Source organism: Dendrobates tinctorius, unplaced genomic scaffold (assembly GCF_039654945.1).
Source record: "Dendrobates tinctorius isolate UK_male_01 unplaced genomic scaffold, ASM3965494v1 ptg000152l, whole genome shotgun sequence".
NCBI lineage: Eukaryota > Metazoa > Chordata > Amphibia > Anura > Dendrobatidae > Dendrobates > Dendrobates tinctorius.
This window is the reverse complement of record NW_027361819.1, coordinates 2,864,625-2,886,949: the sequence shown is the minus strand read 5'-3', so window position 1 is coordinate 2,886,949 and position 22,325 is coordinate 2,864,625. Positions and strand designations below refer to the sequence as shown.

The window sequence follows — 22,325 nt, the reverse complement described above, 5'->3', positions numbered from 1 at the left end:
CTCTTTGGATTTGAGTTTAATCCCGTTAATACCTTTGTACACGTTTTATAAATTGCGTTACATTTACTAACATTTCGCTCGGCTGAAATATTTACATTCATCAAAAATAATCAGAAGAGGCGGAATAAATTAATAATAAATAAATGAGGACGGGAAAAAGATGGGATCCGCGGGGGCGGGGTTAACGGAGACGTCTGTGTGTGCGCGCGGAGCCGATCCGTCAGAACCGCCCACAAACCCTGGAATAGCAGCAACCTATAAAAAATAGATATCATTTCTGTAGGAGAAGTCGCCCCCTGGAGGAGAACAGACACATTGCAACGCACCTGGATCCCTAGCACCTCCCAATTTATCGGGAAGTCCCTCCCCTGCTCAAACCCGGTCTATACCATTACTACAATGAGGGGTGTTTATCTGATCCTTGCACGCGGCCGCCATTGCTACACATTAAGGATTCCTATCGGTTCGCTGGGGGATTCGGTGACATCACTGAGGCGGCCATTTTATGGACTGAACCATTATTCAGAAGGTGAGGGGGAGGGGATTTTATGTGTTCTTTTTTAAGGGACGGACCATTTCTAAGATATCGTAAAAAATAAATATATGGAAAATTATTAGCGGTGACGAAACTAAAAGGGGCGGAGCGCTCAGCGATCGACGGGTTCTGATCAAGGCAAACACAGCTGGCTGATTGGCTAATATCTCGCCATGCTTAACCCTTAAATGTGCAGCTTTGAGCAAACTTTTAATATTTTTTTTAACTATTTTTAATTTTTTTTTTTTTGCTTATTTCATTGCAGCCATTCCCTAATTGTCCGGGCAGTTAGACTTAACCCCTAACATGCTGCTGCCCAATACTCTCCCATATCTACAGGGAGGGATGCGGAAAGCGCTGACCCCTCACCCACACAATTAAAGGGGGGGAAGGTGGAGGTTACTATATACCCCAGGGTGGGGTGTTCATAGCGCAGAGCTGAACCCTAACCCTTCCCCCTAGTGGTGGCGGTGAGTACTGCAGGATGCATTTGCTACCATCCCTGTGCCCTATTTTGCAGGTGGGGCGATTTCTCTCTGTCAGACGTGCTGTGTTCTGCACAAAAACACTGACCCCTGGTGGACACTGAGGATATTGCACGGTCGTGGAAAGGATGAGTGCCACCCGGTGGTCACTGAGAGGACTGCGGAGGAGGAATCGGTATTAGAATCCATTAATACTGTCACACTGTGGGGTGAGAGCCTTCAGAGAGAGGTCAGGATGTCGCCCTAGCGCCCCCTCTCCTCTCTGGAGACCCCCGGTGACCTCCATAGCAGTACATGACACCGTGCTGTATATGCATCCAGCAAGCACAGTCCATAATGCCGCAGCGGTCACACCGAGTCTCAGATGTGGAGGTGAGCTTTCTGGAGCCGGCCGGGTGGGAGCGTCTATGGGAGGTCACTGTGAGCAGTCCTGGTCTTTGGCTGAGGGGCTGTCGGCGACGGGATGTCCATTCCTGGGCCGCTGGCTCATCCTACACTGCTGGAACAAGCTGTAAGCTCTTCGGCAGATTAGGTAAAACCAGTAAACCTGGGGAGCCATGAGGACGGCCGCCCCAACGTTGTACTCCGGGGAGAGATGAAAGGGCACCCTGTAGAGCGGCAGTCCCACCCGCTGCCCGTACATCCAGTACATGTAGGGGAAGAGCAGCAAGCGGCAGCAGAAAAAAGTCACTAGCATGATGACGCCATTGACCCGGTGCAGAAGGGTGTCCTGCTTCTTATACTGCAAGAGAAAGGAGAAAAGGCACCGCCATTACACGCACAGTCCGCAGAGGCAGTGTGCAGCGCCTAATACCGCACTCACCTGGATCAGGACTTTACCCAGACAAACAAAAGGGGTACTGACTTCAGCCATCAGCATGCACCCCAAGAAAAAGTCTCCCTTCCCTCCTCTCCACAGCTGAAAAACAGAAAAATGATATCCTTATACAACATGTACAAACCAGGCGGTATTATAGTAGTTATATTCTTGTACATAGGGGGCAGTATTATAGTAGTTATATTCTTGTACATAGGAGCAGTATTATAGTAGTTATATTCTTGTACATAGGAGCAGTATTATAGTAGTTATATTCTTGTACATAGGAGCAGTATTATAGTAGTTATATTCTTGTACATAGGGGGCAGTATTATAGTAGTTATATTCTTGTAAATAGGAGCAGTATTATAGTAGTTATATTCTTGTACATAGGAGCAGTATTATAGTAGTTATATTCTTGTACATAGGAGCAGTATTATAGTAGTTATATTCTTGTACATAGGAGCAGTATTCTAGTAGTTATATTCTTGTACATAGGAGCAGTATTATAGTAGTTATATTCTTGTACATAGGGGCAGTATTATAGTAGTTATATTCTTGTACATAGGAGCAGTATTATAGTAGTTATATTCTTGTACATAGGAGCAGTATTCTAGTAGTTATATTCTTGTACATAGGAGCAGTATTCTAGTAGTTATATTCTTGTACATAGGAGCAGTATTATAGTAGTTATATTCTTGTAAATAGGAGCAGTATTATAGTAGTTATATTCTTGTACATAGGGGCAGTATTATAGTAGTTATATTCTTGTACATAGGAGCAGTATTATAGTAGTTATATTCTTGTACATAGGAGCAGTATTCTAGTAGTTATATTCTTGTACATAGGAGCAGTATTATAGTAGTTATATTCTTGTACATAGGGGCAGTATTATAGTAGTTATATTCTTGTACATAGGAGCAGTATTATAGTAGTTATATTCTTGTACAAGGAGGCAGTATTATAGTAGTTATATTCTTGTACATAGGGGCAGTATTATAGTAGTTATATTCTTGTACATAGGGGCAGTATTATAGCAGTTATATTCTTGTACATAGGAGCAGTATTATAGTAGTTATATTCTTGTACATAGGGGCAGTATTATAGTAGTTATATTCTTGTACATAGGAGCAGTATTATAGTAGTTATATTCTTGTACATAGGGGCAGTATTATAGTAGTTATATTCTTGTACATAGGAGCAGTATTATAGTAGTTATATTCTTGTACATAGGAGCAGTATTATAGTAGTTATATTCTTGTACATAGGGGCAGTATTATAGTAGTTATATTCTTGTACATAGGAGCAGTATTATAGTAGTTATATTCTTGTACATAGGGGGCAGTATTATAGTAGTTATATTCTTGTACATAGGGGGCAGTATTATAGTAGTTATATTCTTGTACATAGGGGGCAGTATTATAGTAGTTATATTCTTGTACATAGGGGCAGTATTATAGTAGTTATATTCTTGTACATAGGGGCAGTATTATAGTAGTTATATTCTTGTACATAGGGGCAGTATTATAGTGGTTATATTCTTGTACATAGGGGCAGTATTATAGTAGTTATATTCTTGTACATAGGGGCAGTATTATAGTAGTTATATTCTTGTATATAGGAGACAGTATTATAGTAGTTATATACTTGTACATAGGGGGCAGTATTATAGTATTTATATTCTTGTACATAGGGGCAGTATTATAGTAGTTATATTCTTGTACATAGGAGACAGTATTATAGTAGTTATATTCTTGTACATAGAGGCAGTATTATAGTAGATATATTCTTGTACATAGAGGCAGTATTATAGTAGATATATTCTTGTACATAGGGGGCAGTATTATAGTAGTTATATTCTTGTACATAGGAGCAGTATTATAGTAGTTATATTCTTGTACATAGGAGACAGTATTATAGTAGTTATATTCTTGTACATAGAGGCAGTATTATAGTAGATATATTCTTGTACATAGAGGCAGTATTATAGTAGATATATTCTTGTACATAGGGGCAGTATTATAGTAGTTATATTCTTGTACATAGGGGCAGTATTATAGTAGTTATATTCTTGTACATAGGGGGCAGTATTATAGTAGTTATATTCTTGTACATAGGGGGCAGTATTATAGTAGTTATATTCTTGTACATAGAGGCAGTAGTATAGCAGTTATATTCTTGTACATAGGGGCAGTATTATAGTAGATATATTCTTGTACATAGGGGGCAGTATTATAGTATTTATATTCTTGTACATAGGGGGCAGTATTATAGTAGTTATATTCTTGTACATAGAGGCAGTAGTATAGCAGTTATATTCTTGTATATAGGGGCAGTATTATAGTAGTTATATTCTTGTACATAGAGGCAGTAGTATAGCAGTTATATTCTTGTACATAGGGGCAGTATTATAGTAGATATATTCTTGTACATAGGGGGCAGTATTATAGTATTTATATTCTTGTACATAGGGGGCAGTATTATAGTAGTTATATTCTTGTACATAGAGGCAGTAGTATAGCAGTTATATTCTTGTACATAGGAGCAGTATTATAGTAGATATATTCTTGTACATAGGAGCAGTATTATAGTAGATATATTCTTGTACATAGGGGGCAGTATTATAGTATTTATATTCTTGTACATAGGGAGCAGTATTATAGTAGTTATATTGTTGTACATAGGAGCAGTATTATAGTAGTTATATTCTTGTACATAGGGGCAGTATTATAGTAGATATATTCTTGTACATAGGGGGCAGTATTATAGTAGTTATATTCTTGTACATAGGGGGCAGTATTATAGTAGTTATATTCTTGTACATAGGGGGCAGTATTATAGTAGTTATATTCTTGTACATAGGAGCAGTATTATAGTAGTTATATTCTTGTATATAGGGGCAGTATTATAGTAGTTATATTCTTGTACATAGGGGGCAGTATTATAGTAGTTATATTCTTGTACATAGGAGCAGTATTATAGTAGTTATATTCTTGTATATAGGGGGCAGTATTATAGTAGTTATATTCTTGTACATAGGAGCAGTATTATAGTAGTTATATTCTTGTACATAGGAGCAGTATTATAGTAGTTATATTCTTGTATATACAGTCATATGTAAAAGTTTGGGCACCCCTATTAATGTTAACCTTTTTTCTTTATAACAATTTTGGTTTTTGCAACAGCTATTTCAGTTTCATATATCTAATAACTGATGGACTCAGTTATATTTCTGGATTCAAATGAGGTTTATTGTACTAACAGAAAATGTGCAATCTGCATTTAAACAAAATTTGACAGGTGCAAAAGTATGGGCACCCTTATCATTTTCTTGATTTGAACACTCCTAACTACTTTTTACTGACTTCCTGAAGCACTAAATTGGTTTTGTAACCTCATTGAGCTTTGAACTTCATAGCCAGGTGTATCAAATCATAAGAAAAGGTATTTAAGGTGGCCACTTGCAAGTAGTTCTCTTATTTGATTCTCCTATGAAGAGTGGCATCATGGGCTCCTCAAAACAACTCTCAAATGATCTGAAAACAAAGATTATTCAACATAGCTTTTCAGGGGAAGGATACAAAAAGTTGTCTCAGAGATTTAACCTGTCAGTTTCCACTGTGAGGAACATAGTAAGGAAATGGAAGAACACAGGTACAGTTCTTGTTAAGCCCAGAAGTGGCAGGCCAAGAAAAATATCAGAAAGGCAGAGAAGAAGAATGGTGAGAACAGTCAAGGACAATCCACAGACCACCTCCAAAGACCTGCAGCATCATCTTGCTGCAGATGGTGTCACTGTGCATCGGCCAACAATACAGCGCACTTTGCACAAGGAGAAGCTGTATGGGAGAGTGATGCGAAAGAAGCCGTTTCTGCAAGCACGCCACAAACAGAGTCGCCTGAGGTCTGCAAAAGCACATTTGGACAAGCCAGTTACATTTTGGAAGAAGGTCCTGTGGACTGATGAAACAAAGATTGAGTTGTTTGGTCATACAAAAAGGCGTTATGCATGCGCTGTATTGTTGACCGATGCACAGTGACACCATCTGCAGCAAGATGATGCTGCCGGTCTTTGGAGGTGGTCTGTGGATTGTCCTTGACTGTTCTCACCATTCTTCTTCTCTGCCTTTCTGATATTTTTCTTGGCCTGCCACTTCTGGGCTTAACAAGAACTGTACCTGTGTTCTTCCATTTCCTTACTATGTTCCTCACAGTGGAAACTGACAGGTTAAATCTCTGAGACAACTTTTTGTATCCTTCCCCTGAAAAGCTATGTTGAATAATCTTTGTTTTCAGATCATTTGAGAGTTGTTTTGAGGAGCCCATGATGCCACTCTTCATAGGAGAATCAAACAGGACAACTACTTGCAAGTGGCCACCTTAAATACCTTTTCTCATGATTTGATACACCTGGCTATGAAGTTCAAAGCTCAATGAGGTTACAAAACCAATTTAGTGCTTCAGAAAGTCAGTAAAAAGTAGTTAGGAGTGTTCAAATCAAGAAAATGATAAGGGTGCCCATACTTTTGCACCAGTCAAATTTTGTTTAAATGCAGATAGCACATTTTCTGTTAGTACAATAAACCTCATTTGAATCCAGAAATATAACTGAGTCCATCAGTTATTAGATATATGAAACTGAAATAGCTGTTGCAAAAACCAAAATTGTTATAAAGAAAAAAGGTTAACATTAATAGGGGTGCCCAAACTTTTACATATGACTGTAGGAGCAGTATTATAGTAGTTATATTCTTGTACATAGGAGCAGTATTATAGTAGTTATATTCTTGTACATAGGAGCAGTATTATAGTAGTTATATTCTTGTACATAGGGGGCAGTATTATAGTAGTTATATTCTTGTATATAGGGGGCAGTATTATAGTAGTTATATTCTTGTAAATAGGGGGCAGTATTATAGTAGTTATATTCTTGTAAATAGGGGGCAGTATTATAGTAGTTATATTCTTGTATATAGGGGGCAGTATTATAGTAGTTATATTCTTGTACATAGGAGCAGTATTATAGTAGTTATATTCTTGTACATAGGAGCAGTATTATAGTAGTTATATTCTTGTACATAGGGGCAGTATTATAGTAGTTATATTCTTGTACATAGGGGGCAGTATTATAGTAGTTATATTCTTGTACATAGGAGCAGTATTATAGTAGTTATATTCTTGTACATAGGGGCAGTATTATAGTAGTTATATTCTTATACATAGGGGCAGTATTATAGTAGTTATATTCTTGTACATAGGAGCAGTATTATAGTAGTTATATTCTTGTACATAGGGGCAGTATTATAGTAGTTATATTCTTGTACATAGGAGCAGTATTATAGTAGTTATATTCTTGTACATAGGAGCAGTATTTTAGTAGTTATATTCTTGTACATAGGGGCAGTATTATAGTAGTTATATTCTTGTACATAGGGGGCAGTATTATAGTAGTTATATTCTTGTACATAGGAGCAGTATTATAGTAGTTATATTCTTGTACATAGGGGCAGTATTATAGTAGTTATATTCTTATACATAGGGGCAGTATTATAGTAGTTATATTCTTGTACATAGTAGCAGTATTATAGTAGTTATATTGTACATAGGGGGCAGTATTATAGTAGTTATATTCTTGTACATAGGGGGCAGTATTATAGTAGTTATATTCTTGTACATAGGGGGCGGTATTATAGTAATTATATTCTTGTACATAGGGGGCAGTATTATAGTAGTTATATTCTTGTACATAGGGGGCAGTATTATAGTAGTTATATTCTTGTACATAGAGGCAGTATTATAGTAGTTATATTCTTATACATAGGGGCAGTATTATAGTAGTTATATTCTTGTACATAGGGGACAGTATTATAGTAGTTATATTCTTGTACATAGGGGCAGTATTATAGTAGTTATATTCTTGTACATAGGAGCAGTATTATAGTAGTTATATTCTTGTACATAGGGGGCAGTATTATAGTAGTTATATTCTTGTACATAGGGGGCGGTATTATAGTAGTTATATTCTTGTACATAGGGGGCGGTATTATAGTAGTTATATTCTTGTACATAGGAGGCAGTATTATAGTAGTTATATTCTTGTACATAGGGGGCAGTATTATAGTGGTTATATTCTTGTACATAGGAGCAGTATTATAGTAGATATATTCTTGTACATAGAGGCAGTATTATAGTAGTTATATTCTTGTACATAGGGGGCGGTATTATAGTAGTTATATTCTTGTACATAGGGGGCAGTATTATAGTAGTTATATTCTTGTACATAGGAGCAGTATTATAGTAGTTATATTCTTGTACATAGGGGGCAGTATTATAGTAGTTATATTCTTGTACATAGGGGGCGGTATTATAGTAGTTATATTCTTGTACATAGGGGGCTGTATTATAGTAGTTATATTCTTGTACATAGGAGGCAGTATTATAGTAGTTATATTCTTGTACATAGGGGGCAGTATTATAGTGGTTATATTCTTGTACATAGGAGCAGTATTATAGTAGATATATTCTTGTACATAGAGGCAGTATTATAGTAGTTATATTCTTGTACATAGGGGGCGGTATTATAGTAGTTATATTCTTGTACATAGGGGGCAGTATTATAGTAGTTATATTCTTGTACATACGAGGCAGTATTATAGTAGTTATATTCTTGTACATAGGGGGCAGTATTATAGTAGTTATATTCTTGTACATAGGGGGCAGTATTATAGTGGTTATATTCTTGTACATAGGAGCAGTATTATAGTAGTTATATTCTTGTACATAGAGGCAGTATTATAGTAGTTATATTCTTGTATATAGGGGCAGTATTATAGTAGTTATATTCTTGTACATAGGAGCAGTATTATAGTAGTTATATTCTTGTACATAGGGGCAGTATTATAGTAGTTATATTCTTATACATAGGGGCAGTATTATAGTAGTTATATTCTTGTACATAGGAGCAGTATTATAGTAGTTATATTCTTGTACATAGGGGGCAGTATTATAGTAGTTATATTCTTGTACATAGGGGGCAGTATTATAGTAGTTATATTCATGTACATAGGAGCAGTATTATAGTAGTTATATTCTTGTACATAGGGGCAGTATTATAGTAGTTATATTCTTGTACATAGGGGCAGTATTATAGTAGTTATATTCTTGTACATAGGGGCAGTATTATAGTAGTTATATTCTTGTACATAGGAGCAGTATTATAGTAGTTATATTCTTGTACATAGCAGTATTATAGTGGTTATATTCTTGTATATAGGAGCAGTATTATAGTAGTTATATTCTTGTACATAGGGGGCAGTATTATAGTAGTTATATTCTTGTACATAGGAGCAGTATTATAGTAGTTATATTCTTGTACATAGGGGCAGTATTATAGTAGTTATATTCTTGTACATAGGGGGCAGTATTATAGTAGTTATATTCTTGTACATAGGAGCAGTATTATAGTAGTTATATTCTTGTACATAGGGGGCAGTATTATAGTAGTTATATTCTTGTACATAGGGGCAGTATTATAGTAGTTATATTCTTGTACATAGGAGCAGTATTATAGTAGTTATATTCTTGTACATAGGAGCAGTATTATAGTAGTCATATTCTTGTACATAGGGGGCAGTATTATAGTAGTTATATTCTTGTACATAGGAGCAGTATTATAGTAGTTATATTCTTGTACATAGGGGGCAGTATTATAGTAGTTATATTCTTGTACATAGGAGCAGTATTATAGTAGTTATATTCTTGTACATAGGGGGCAGTATTATAGTAGTTATATTCTTGTACATAGGGGGCAGTATTATAGTAGTTATATTCTTGTACATAGGGGGCAGTATTATAGTAGTTATATTCTTGTACATAGGAGCAGTATTATAGTAGTTATATTCTTGTACATAGGGGCAGTATTATAGTAGTTATATTCTTGTACATAGGGGCAGTATTATAGTAGTTATATTCTTGTACATAGGAGCAGTATTATAGTAGTTATATTCTTGTACATAGGAGCAGTATTATAGTGGTTATATTCTTGTATATAGGGGCAGTATTATAGTAGTTATATTCTTGTACATAGGAGCAGTATTATAGTAGTTATATTCTTGTACATAGGGGGCAGTATTATAGTAGTTATATTCTTGTACATAGGGGGCAGTATTATAGTAGTTATATTCTTGTACATAGGGGGCAGTATTATAGTAGTTATATTCTTGTACATAGGAGCAGTATTATAGTAGTTATATTCTTGGACATAGAGGGCAGTATTATAGTAGTTATATTCTTATACATAGGGGCAGTATTATAGTAGTTACATTCTTGTATGTTGGGGCAGTATTATAGTCTTTTTTCCATCACTACTCACCACTGACACAGGGAAGCAGACGGCCACCATGAAGACGTGGTGCAGGACCATGAGGAACTCCTTGTACAGGTAGGCCCTGGTTAGCTGCCAGTCTCCTGGGTGACCTTTCAACTTGTGCTTGTGCCAGTAGCAGAGGTACATGGCGTAGATGTCATAAATAAAGTATGGGACGGCGAAGCGTGTGTAGGTGGCCGCCAACCAGTGTCTGAAAAGACAAGAGTCCTCATTAGTGAATTGGCTGTAGACTGTCGCACTGTTTTCTGCTCGTCCCGCAGAGTGTTTCCTCCATCTTGTCACCCCCATTGGGTGGTCGGTGGGTACGGGAGGTGACACCCTAATAACTGTGCCAATTAGACAGATGTCAGGAGGGTAATCCCTGCGATGGTCTGATTTAATCCCCATCTGCCAGGCTGGCCGGTGCGGGGTGGAGGATGGGAGTGGTAATCTCTGTTAAACTTACTAATTCTTACAAATAACACAGATTACAGTACGGGAGGGGTTAACCTTGAGCCGCGTGACCTCTGCTTAACCGTTACGTGGGACTGCACCGCGGCCGTGTCTTGCTGGACGCTCGGCTCCTGTACACACTGTGCGTCACCTGAGCTGCAAAAAGACAATTCTGAGACTTTTGTAAGTAAAACTGGTGACATCCTGAGGAGCGCAGTGTCCAGGTGCTGCCAACAGGTGGCGTCATATGCACTGATCAGGGGGTCGGCATCAGCCTGGGATATCGCAGGCCGTGGGCATCGATCCTGAGCGACGGGCAGAGCTGCAGCAACGGAAAATACCAGGCGGCATCGGAGCCCGGGAAATGGACGGACTGTCATCCTATAGTGTGACCAAAGGAATCACCGCAGCCAACATCATCGCTGCACAGCCGCAGCTACCCGGAGACAGAGCCACGCCGGAGACAGAGCCACGCCGGAGACACAGCCACGCCGGCGAGAAAGCCACCCAGAGACACAGCCACGCCGGAGACACAGCCACGCCGGAGAGAAAGCCACCCAGAGACAGAGCCACGCCGGAGACACAGCCACGCCGGAGAGAAAGCCACCCAGAGACAGAGCCACGCCGGAGACACAGCCACGCCGGAGAGAAAGCCACCCAGAGACAGAGCCACGCCGGAGACACAGCCACGCCGGCGAGAAAGCCACCCAGAGACAGAGCCACGCCGGAGACACAGCCACGCCGGCGAGAAAGCCACCCAGAGACAGAGCCACGCCGGAGACAGAGCCACGCCGGAGACACAGCCACGCCGGCGAGAAAGCCACGCCGGAGACACAGCCACGCCGGCGAGAAAGCCACGCCGGAGACACAGCCACGCCGGCGAGAAAGCCACCCAGAGACACAGCCACGCCGGAGACACAGCCACGCTGGAGAGAAAGCCACCCAGAGACACAGCCACGCCGGAGACACAGCCACGCCGGAGAGAAAGCCACCCAGAGACAGAGCCACGCCGGAGACACAGCCACGCCGGAGAGAAAGCCACCCAGAGACAGAGCCACGCCGGAGACACAGCCATGCCGGCGAGAAAGCCACCCAGAGACAGAGCCACGCCGGAGACACAGCCACGCCGGAGAGAAAGCCACCCAGAGACAGAGCCACGCCGGAGACACAGCCACGCTGGAGAGAAAGCCACCCAGAGACAGAGCCACGCCGGAGACACAGCCACGCCGGCGAGAAAGCCACCCAGAGACACAGCCACGCCGGAGACACAGCCACGCCGGCGAGAAAGCCACGCCGGAGACAGAGCCACGCCGGAGACAGAGCCACGCCGGAGACACAGCCACGCCGGCGAGAAAGCCACGCCGGAGACACAGCCACGCCGGCGAGAAAGCCACCCAGAGACAGAGCCACGCCGGAGACACAGCCACGCCGGAGAGAAAGCCACCCAGAGACAGAGCCACGCCGGAGACACAGCCACGCCGGCGAGAAAGCCACCCAGAGACAGAGCCACGCCGGAGACACAGCCACGCCGGAGAGAAAGCCACCCAGAGACAGAGCCACGCCGGAGACACAGCCACGCCGGAGAGAAAGCCACCCAGAGACAGAGCCACGCCGGAGACACAGCCACGCCGGAGAGAAAGCCACCCAGAGACAGAGCCACGCCGGAGACACAGCCACGCCGGCGAGAAAGCCCCCCAGAGACAGAGCCACGCCGGAGACACAGCCCCCCAGAGACAGAGCCACGCCGGAGAGAAAGCCACCCAGAGACAGCCACGCCGGAGAGAAAGCCACCCAGAGACAGAGCCACGCCGGAGACACAGCCATGCCGGAGAGAAAGCCACCCAGAGAGAAAGCCACGCCGGAGAGAGAGGCACCTGAAGACAGAGCCACCTGGAGACAGAGCCACACCAGAGAGAAAGCCACCCAGAGTCAGAGGCCGGAGAGAGAGCCACGCGAGAAGAGAAAGCCACGCCGGAGAGAGAGCTACGCGAGTAGAGAAAACCACGCCAGAGACAGAGCCACGCCACAACAGAGCCATGTGAGAAGAGAAAGCCATGCCGGAGACAGAGTCACCTAGGAGACAGAGCCACGTCGGCGAGAAAGACACGCCAGAGACAGAGCCACGCAAGAAGAGAAAGCCACGCCGGAGACAGAGTCACCCAGGAGACAGAGCCATGCCGGAGAGAAAGCCATGCTGTAGACAGAGCCGGCTTGGAGACAGAGCCACACGAGAGACAGAGCCATGCCAGAGACAGAGCCACGCGAGTAGAGAAAGTCACGCCGGAGACAGAGCCATGCCGGAGACAGAGCCACGCGAGAAGAGAAAGCCATGCCAGAGACAGAGCCACGCCAGAAGAGAAAGCCACGCCAGAGACAGTCACCCAGGAGACAGAGCCACGCCGGCGAGAAAGCCACGCTGGAGACAGAGCCACACGAGAAGAGAAAGCCACGCCGGACACAGTCACCCGGGAGACAGAGACACCCGGAGACCGAGCCACACCGGAGAGAAAACCACGCCGGAGACAGAGCCACACCAGAGAGAAAGCCACGCCGGAGACAGAGCCAGGCTGGAGAGAAAGCCATCCGGAGAGAGTCACCCAGAGACAGAGCCACGCCAGAGAGAAAGCTACGCCAGAGACAGAGTGACCCGGAGAGAAGGCCACGCTGGAGGCAGAGTCACCCGGAGACAGAGCCAGGCTGGAGATAAAGCCACGCCGGAGACAGAGTCACCTGGAGAGAAAGCCACGCCGGAGAAGAATCGCCCGGAGACACAGCCACGCCGGAGACAGTCACCCAGGAGACAGAGCCACCCGGAGAAAAAGCCTTCCGGAGAGAGAGAGTCACCCGGGAGACAGAGCCACGCTGGAGAGAAAACCACGCCGGAGCCAGAGTCACCCAGAGACAGAGCCAGGCCGGCAAGAAAGCCACGCCAGAGACAGTCACCTGGGAGACAGAGCCACCCGGAGACTGAGCCACGCCAGAGACAGAGTCACCCGGAGACAGAGCCATGCTAGAGAGAAAGCCACGCCGGATACAGAGCCAGGCCGGAGAGAAAGCCATACTAGAGACAGAGCCACGTCGGATACAGTGCCACAGCAGAGACAGCCACGCCAGAGAGAAAGCCACGCCAGAGATAGAGCTACACTGGAAACAGAGCCACGCCAGAGAACGCTACTCTGTCACCCAGAGACAGTGACACGCCGGAGAGAAAGCTACTCCAAGAGAAAGCCACGCTGGACAGAGCCACACCGGAGAGAGAATCACCGAGAGACAGAGTCAACCGGAGACAGAGCCACTCAGGAGAGAAAGCCAAGCAGAGAGAGAGTCACCCGGCGGGATACCCGGAGACAGAGCTACGCAGGAGAGAAAGCCATCCGGAGAGAGAGTCACCCGGAGACAGTGCCACACCACAGAGAAAGCCAGAGAGAAGGCAACACCGAAGACAGAGTCACGCCAGAGAGAGAGTCACCTGAAGACAGAGCCACACAAAAAAGAAAGCCATGCCGGAGACATAGCCACGCCAGAGAGAGTCATCCGGAGACAGAGCCACCAGGGGAGAGAGACACGCTGCAGAGCCACTCGGAGACAGAGCCATGCCAGAGACAGAACCATCCGGAGATAGCCACGCCTGAGAGAGAGCAACACCGTAGAGAGAGCCACGTCGGAGAAAGAGCCACGTCAGAGTCAGAGACATCCGGAGACAGAGCCATGCCAGAGTCAGAACCATCCGGAGAGAGAGCCACGCCGGACAGAGCCATCTGGAGACAGAGCCACGTCTAAGACATCCGGATACAGAGCCATGCCGGAGACAGAACCATCTGGAGAGAGCCACGCCAGAGACAGAGCAACGCCGAAGACAGAGCCACGCTGGAGAATGTGACATCCAGAAACAGAGCCATTGCAGAGACTGAGACACCCCGGAGACAGAGACATCCAGAGACAGAGCCACGCTGGAGACAGAGCCACGCTGGATATGGAGACAGAGCAAAGCTGGAGACCGAGACATCTGGACATGAAGACATTCGGAAACAGAGCCACGCTGGAGACACATCCAGCCCAGAGACAGACATGTGGGAGACAGAGCATTATAAGAGAGCGGCCGATGTCAGGAGACTGTCAGCACTAGAGATGTGTGACAAGCAAGAAAAAAAGTGGCTGATAACAGGGAGTAACAGACTGTCATCTACTGTACACATGATCGTACCCTGCAGTGAGGGCGTGACGCTGAGCTTGGGGGTCTCCTTCCAGTGTGACGCCCGGTCTTGCTCCCGGCTCCGGTATCATGTGACCCAGCTCTCCAGACGCGGCTCCTCCGCACATCAGATTATATACATATTTAATGGCGCCTTCTGTTCCCTGGCTCCGCCGCTCTCTGCCCCCCGCATGTGACCCCTGCGGTGACACTTACCGGTCCTCGATGACATCTTTACAGCTGGAGGCCACTATGTATCCGGCGGTGGAGGCGAGGACGGCTTGTATGGAGGAGACCAGCCTGTAATGGAAGGAGAGAGGAGCTCAGAGGAGGAGACGCGGTATACGGGGACGCGGCACAAATATACAGCCAGAGGGGCCTGGGCGCTGCCAGGGGACCGACAGATGTGCGACACACAGGGCCACAGCCCTGCCCGAATGTGGTGATGGAGCAGACCATGCACCAATCGAGCCAGAGACCGTCTATCCCTGTATACACACAGTGCAGGCACCACACACACCACAAGCTGCAAACAGGCAGAGAATGGGATGGGGATCACTCTGTCCAGACAGACAATGAAGGAAATAGGACGAAAAACAAGAGCTCCCCCTATCAGTGGTACAGACCATAATCTTACCATGTATCTCTGTATACAGAGAGCTCCCCCTAGTGGTGGCTGCAGACAGGATCTTATCATGTATCTCTGTATACAGGGAGCTCCCCCTAGTGGTGGCTGCAGACAGGATCCTATCATGTATCTCTGTATACAGGGAGCTCCCCCTAGTGGTGGCTGCAGACAGGATCTTATCCTGTATCTCTGTATACAGGGAGCTCCCCCTAGTGGTGGCTGCAGACCATAATCTTACCATGTATCTCTGTATACAGGGAGCTCCCCCTAGTGGTGGCTGCAGACAGGATCCTATCATGTATCTCTGTATACAGGGAGCTCCCCCTAGTGGTGGCTGCAGACAGGATCTTATCATGTATCTCTGTATACAGGGAGCTCCCCCTAGTGGTGGCTGCAGACAGGATCTTATCCTGTATCTCTGTATACAGGGAGCTCCCCCTAGTGGTGGCTGCAGACAGGATCTTATCATGTATCTCTGTATACAGGGAGCGCCCCCTAGTGGTGGCTGCAGACAGGATAATATCATGTATCTCTGTATACAGGGAGCTCCCCCTAGTGGAGGCTGCAGACAGGATCTTATCATGTAGCTCTGTATATAGGGAGCTCCCCCTAGTGGTGGCTGCAGACAGGATCTTATCATGTATCTCTGTATACAGGGAGCTCCCCCTAGTGGTGGCTGCAGACAGGATCTTATCATGTATCTCTGTATACAGGGAGCTCCCCCTAGTGGTGGCTGCAGACAGGATCTTATCCTGTATCTCTGTATACAGGGAGCTCCCCCTAGTGGTGGCTGCAGACAGGATCTTATCATGTATCTCTGTATACAGGGAGCGCCCCCTAGTGGTGGCTGCAGACAGGATAATATCATGTATCTCTGTATACAGGGAGCTCCCCCTAGTGGAGGCTGCAGACAGGGTCTTATCATGTAGCTCTGTATACAGGGAGCTCCCCCTAGTGGTGGCTGCAGACAGGATCTTATCATGTATCTCTGTATACAGGGAGCTCCCCCTAGTGGTGGCTGCAGACAAGATCTTATCATGTATCTCTGTATACAGGGAGCTCCCCCTAGTGGTGGCTGCAGACAGGATCTTATCCTGTATCTCTGTATACAGGGAGCTCCCCCTATTGGTGGCTGCAGACAGGATCTTATCATGTATCTCTGTATACAGGGAGCGCCCCCTAGTGGTGGCTGCAGACAGGATATCATGTATCTCTGTATACAGGGAGCTCCCCCTAGTGGAGGCTGCAGACAGGATCCTATCATGTAGCTCTGTATACAGGGAGCTCCCCCTAGTGGTGGCTGCAGACAGGATCTGATCATGTATCTCTGTATACAGGGAGCTCCCCCTAGTGGTGGCTGCAGACAGGATCTTATCATGTATCTCTGTATACAGAGAGCTCCCCCTAGTGGTGGCTGCAGACAGGATCTTATCATTGTATCTCTGTATACAGGGAGCTCCCCCTAGTGGTGACTGCAGACAGGATCTTATCATGTATCTCTGTATACAGGGAGCTCCCCCTAGTGGTGACTGCAGACAGGATCTTATCATGTATCTCTGTATACAGGGAGCTCCCCCTAGTGGTGGCTGCAGACAGGATCTTATCCTGTATCTCTGTATACAGGGAGCTCCCCCTAGTGGTGGCTGCAGACAGGATCTTATCATGTATCTCTGTATACAGGGAGCGCCCCCTAGTGGTGGCTGCAGACAGGATAATATCATGTATCTCTGTATACAGGGAGCTCCCCCTAGTGGAGGCTGCAGACAGGATCTTATCATGTAGCTCTGTATACAGGGAGCTCCCCTTAGTGGTGGCTGCAGACAGGATCTTATCATGTATCTCTGTATACAGGGAGCTCCCCCTAGTGGTGGCTGCAGACAGGATCTTATCATGTATCTCTGTATACAGGGAGCTCCCCCTAGTGGTGGCTGCAGACAGGATCTTATCCTGTATCTCTGTATACAGGGAGCTCCCCCTAGTGGTGGCTGCAGACAGGATCTTATCATGTATCTCTGTATACAGGGAGCGCCCCCTAGTGGTGGCTGCAGACAGGATAATATCATGTATCTCTGTATACAGGGAGCTCCCCCTAGTGGAGGCTGCAGACAGGATCTTATCATGTAGCTCTGTATACAGGGAGCTCCCCCTAGTGGTGGCTGCAGACAGGATCTTATCCTGTATCTCTGTATACAGGGAGCTCCCCCTAGTGGTGGCTGCAGACAGGATCTTATCATGTATCTCTGTATACAAGGAGCGCCCCCTAGTGGTGGCTGCAGACAGGATAATATCATGTATCTCTGTATACAGGGAGCTCCCCCTAGTGGAGGCTGCAGACAGGATCTTATCATGTAGCTCTGTATACAGGGAGCTCCCCCTAGTGGTGGCTGCAGACAGGATCTGATCATGTATCTCTGTATACAGGGAGCTCCCCCTAGTGGTGGCTGCAGACAGGATCTTATCATGTATCTCTGTATACAGAGAGCTCCCCCTAGTGGTGGCTGCAGACAGGATCTTATCATTGTATCTCTGTATACAGGGAGCTCCCCCTAGTGGTGACTGCAGACAGGATCTTATCATGTATCTCTGTGTACAGGGAGCTCCCCCTAGTGGTGGCTGCAGACAGGATCTTATCATGTATCACTGTATACATGGAGCTCCCCCTAGTGGTGGCTGCAGACAGGATATTATCATGTATCTCTGTATACAGGGAGCTCCCCTTAGTGGTGACTGCAGACAGGATATTATCATGTATCTCTGTATACAGGGAGCTCCCCCTAGTGGTGGCTGCAGACAGGATCTTATCATGTATCTCTGTATACAGGGAGCTCCCCCTAGTGGTGGCTGGAGACAGGATCTTATCATGTATCTCTGTATACAGGGAGCTCCCCCTAGTGGTGACTGCAGACAGGATCTTATCATGTATCTCTGCATACAGGGAGCTCCCCTAGTGGTGGCTGCAGACAGGATATTATCATGTATCTCTGTATACAGGGTGCTCCCCCTAGTGGTGGCTGCAGACAGGATATTATCATGTATCTCTGTATACAGGGAGCTCCCACTAGTGGTGGCTGCAGACAGGATCTGATCATGTATCTCTGTATACAGGGAGCTCCCCCTAGTGGTGGCTGCAGACAGGATCTGATCATGTATCTCTGTATACAGGGAGCTCCCCCTAGTGGTGGCTGCAGACAGGATATTATCATGTATCTCTGTATACAGGGAGCTCCCCCTAGTGGTGGCTGCAGACAGGACCTTACCATGTATCTCTGTATACAGGGAGCTCCCCCTAGTGGTGACTGCAGTCAAGATCTCATCATGTATCTCTGTATACAGAAAGCTCAGAGAGCTCCCCCTAGTGGTGACTACAGACAGGATCTTATACATTAATCAGGGTAGAATTTCTGACTTATTTATGGTGTGTAAGTTTGGATTATATGAAGAGACAGTAGAAGTGGAGTGCAAATAAATAAAGTCTCGAAACTTTAATGATAAATCTTTGTGAACAGCAAAAATTCAGGACATTTTGGAAAAACGTGGATCATTTTGAGGCAGAGAGCAAAATAACATGCAGTCTGTATTGGAGGATGATGGTAAATGCCCTTAGTGCCAGGCAGCTGCAACAACAGCAAATTTAATACTGTCAAGTATGTCAGATACATGCCAGGGTGGGCTAGAGGGGAAACTAGGGAGGGTGTTTGTCCATCTTTATAGTTTCTAAGCAAGAGTCCCAAATGTTACATTTTGAGAGGACCCCTAGTCAGCAGAGACCCCCATAACATAGCTCTACAGGAAGAGTCTTTCCTCCAGAGGAATAGCAGATTTAGACTAATGCAGATAACGAGCTCTTGGCCTCCTCACATGTCTGACAATTGAGCCGTGCATTTGTATTCAGCCCCTGGGACAGGACTTTGTAAGACCACCTTTCTCTGCAGTCTTCTGGGCTGTCTCTCCCACATTTCCCTGCAGTCTTTTGGGGTCTGTCTCTCCCACCTTTCTCTGCAGTCTTTTGGGGTCTGTCTCTCCCACATTTCGCTGCAGTCTTTTGGGGTCTGTCTCTTCACCTTTCTCTGCAGTCTTTTGGGGTCTGTCTCTCCAGCTTTCTCTGCAGTCTTTTGGGGTCTGTCTCTCCAGCTTTCTCTGCAGTCTTTTGAGGTCTGTCACTCCAGCTTTCTCTGCAGTCTTTTGGGCTCTGTCTCTCCACCTTTCTCTTCAGTCTTTTGGGCTCTGTCTCTCCACCTTTCTCTGCAGTCTTTTGGGCTCTGTCTCTCCCACCTTTCTCTGCAGTCTTTTGGGCTCTGTCTCTCTCACCTTTCTCTGCAGTCTTTTGGGCTCTGTCTCTCCTCCTTTCTCTTCAGTCTTTTGGGCTCTGTCTCTCCACCTTTCTCTTCAGTCTTTTGGGCTCTGTCTCTCCACCTTTCTCTTCAGTCTTTTGGGCTCTGTCTCTCCACCTTTCTCTGCAGTCTTTTGGGCTCTGTCTCTCCACCTTTCTCTGCAGTCTTTTGGGCTCTGTCTCTCCACCTTTCTCTGCAGTCTTTTGGGGTCTGTCTCTCCACCTTTCTCTTCAGTCTTTTGGGCTCTGTCTCTCCACCTTTCTCTGCAGTCTTTTGGGGTCTGTCTCTTCACCTTTCTCTGCAGTCTTTTGGGGTCTGTCTCTCCAGCTTTCTCTGCAGTCTTTTGGGGTCTGTCTCTCCAGCTTTCTCTGCAGTCTTTTGAGGTCTGTCACTCCACCTTTCTCTGCAGTCTTTTGGGCTCTGTCTCTCCACCTTTCTCTTCAGTCTTTTGGGCTCTGTCTCTCCACCTTTCTCTGCAGTCTTTTGGGCTCTGTCTCTCCCACCTTTCTCTGCAGTCTTTTGGGCTCTGTCTCTCTCACCTTTCTCTGCAGTCTTTTGGGCTCTGTCTCTCCTCCTTTCTCTTCAGTCTTTTGGGCTCTGTCTCTCCACCTTTCTCTTCAGTCTTTTGGGCTCTGTCTCTCCACCTTTCTCTTCAGTCTTTTGGGCTCTGTCTCTCCACCTTTCTCTGCAGTCTTTTGGGCTCTGTCTCTCCACCTTTCTCTGCAGTCTTTTGGGCTCTGTCTCTCCACCTTTCTCTGCAGTCTTTTGGGGTCTGTCTCTCCACCTTTCTCTTCAGTCTTTTGGGCTCTGTCTCTCCACCTTTCTCTGCAGTCTTTTGGGCTCTGTCTCTCCACCTTTCTCTGCAGTCTTTTGGGCTCTGTCTCTCCACCTTTCTCTGCAGTGTTACACCACTCCGACATACTCACCCGGCCTCCGCTCCCACGCCGTCTCTGCATATTCACCCGGCCTCCGCTCCCACGCCGCAGCCTCTCGCTACCCGACGGCCAAGGTGGTCACCTCTGACAGGCTCGCGGCCGACGCCATCTCTGCACGCAATGCGCATGCGCCATAGGCTGCGGCTCCCTTCTGGTTCTTGTGCTCCGGCTGTGCCCTGACCCAGAAGCACCTTCGGACCAATGGCAGACCAAACGGGGCCATATCAGGCCGCTACCCCGAGGGAGGCGCCTGATCGTTGTGTTACCTTGCACACTGGGCCCTGCTTCTTCCTGTGCTCTCTGCACCCTCTCGGTGCCATCCTCGGTGTTTCCTGCAGCCTGTCTTCCGTGTTCCCTGCAGTATTCTCAGTCCTGCTCCAGTCCTGCCGTCCTACTCCAGTCCTGCCTCCGGTGTTCCTGTTCCATCCTGCTCCAGTCCTTCCGTCCTCCTCTAATCCTGTCTCCTGTGTTCCTGCTCCAGCCATCCCTCCACATTCCAGTCTACTGTCTTACTCCACTCCTGTCTCCTGTGTTCCAGCTCTGTCCTGTCATCTACACTTAAGTCCCACAGTCCTATTCCAGTCCATCCTGAGCTGCCCCTCTCCTTACCGGCTACCGGGGTACTCGAACCCCTGGGCCTGCTCCTAACGGTCTCTGTATAGGGGTCGGTTCCACCTGGCAGCTCGCCCGGGGCCCCTCGGTGCCACGGTCCAGAGGATCCACTCCTGGAGATTCCGGCTCCTGACCACCCACGCTAACAGTACGATCAGGCCATGGACTCCGCCGGTACTACCGCTGCTACTCAGAAAGAGTTGCTCTTCGTGCGGGAGAATCAGGGATGCATTATGTCGGTCATGAAGTCTATGGACACCCGTTTGTCGGCCTTGCAGGTGGCCGATCCTGGAAATGCCACTCAGCTGGCCAGTCTCCAACAGGAGCTGGGTCAGCAATAAGATACTCAAGCCCACATTTTGTCTTACATGGCCTCCTTTGACAGTCGCTTGTCGGCCCTCCAGGCTGCCACCTCAGCCCCGACTCCTCATTCCGCGTCTACAGCTCTTCCGACGCCCCGCCTCGCTTCACCAGGGATCCCAAGCTCTGTATGGGGTTTTTAAATCAGTGTAGCCTCCACTTTGAATGGTTACCGCAGCAATATCCCTCTGACGGGGCCAAGGTGGCCTTCATCATGTCCCATCTGGAAGGGGAGGCCCTGTCTTGGTTGAATCCCCTCTGGGAATGTGATGACCCTGTAGTCTCGAGTCTCCCGGTTTTTACTTTTCGCAGGGTCTTCGATGAGCCGGGTCGTTTAGCCTCTCTCACTGAGTCACTCTTTAACTTACATCAGGGTTCTCTCACAGTACGCTATTCGCTTTCGCACTATCTCCTCCAAGCTCGGCTGGAATAACGCGGCTTTGGTAGGGGCATTCTGGTGCGATCTTTCAGGCAGAATAAAAGATCTTTCAGGCAGAATAAAAGATGAACTCGCAGGTTGAGATACCCCATCCACCTTAGAGGACCTTATCTCGCTGGCTACCCGCATAGACCTACGCTTCCAGGAGCGCGCTCGGGAGTCAGCGAGAGACA

At 46.4% G+C, this 22,325-nt stretch overlaps 1 protein-coding gene across 1 annotated transcript in view; it reads right to left on the bottom strand.

Annotated features, from left to right (window-relative positions):
• The window catches only part of TLCD3B (TLC domain containing 3B), a 36,331-nt gene continuing 14,006 nt past the window's right edge, over nt 1–22,325 (bottom strand). The window contains exons 2-5 of the mRNA XM_073547393.1: nt 15,064–15,147; nt 10,209–10,413; nt 1,844–1,939; nt 1–1,762 (exon numbers count right to left, since the gene is read on the bottom strand). Of these exons, the coding sequence (XP_073403494.1) occupies nt 1,436–1,762; nt 1,844–1,939; nt 10,209–10,413; nt 15,064–15,147 (712 nt within the window). The 3' untranslated portion in view covers nt 1–1,435. The remainder of the gene's footprint in view (nt 1,763–1,843; nt 1,940–10,208; nt 10,414–15,063; nt 15,148–22,325) is intronic.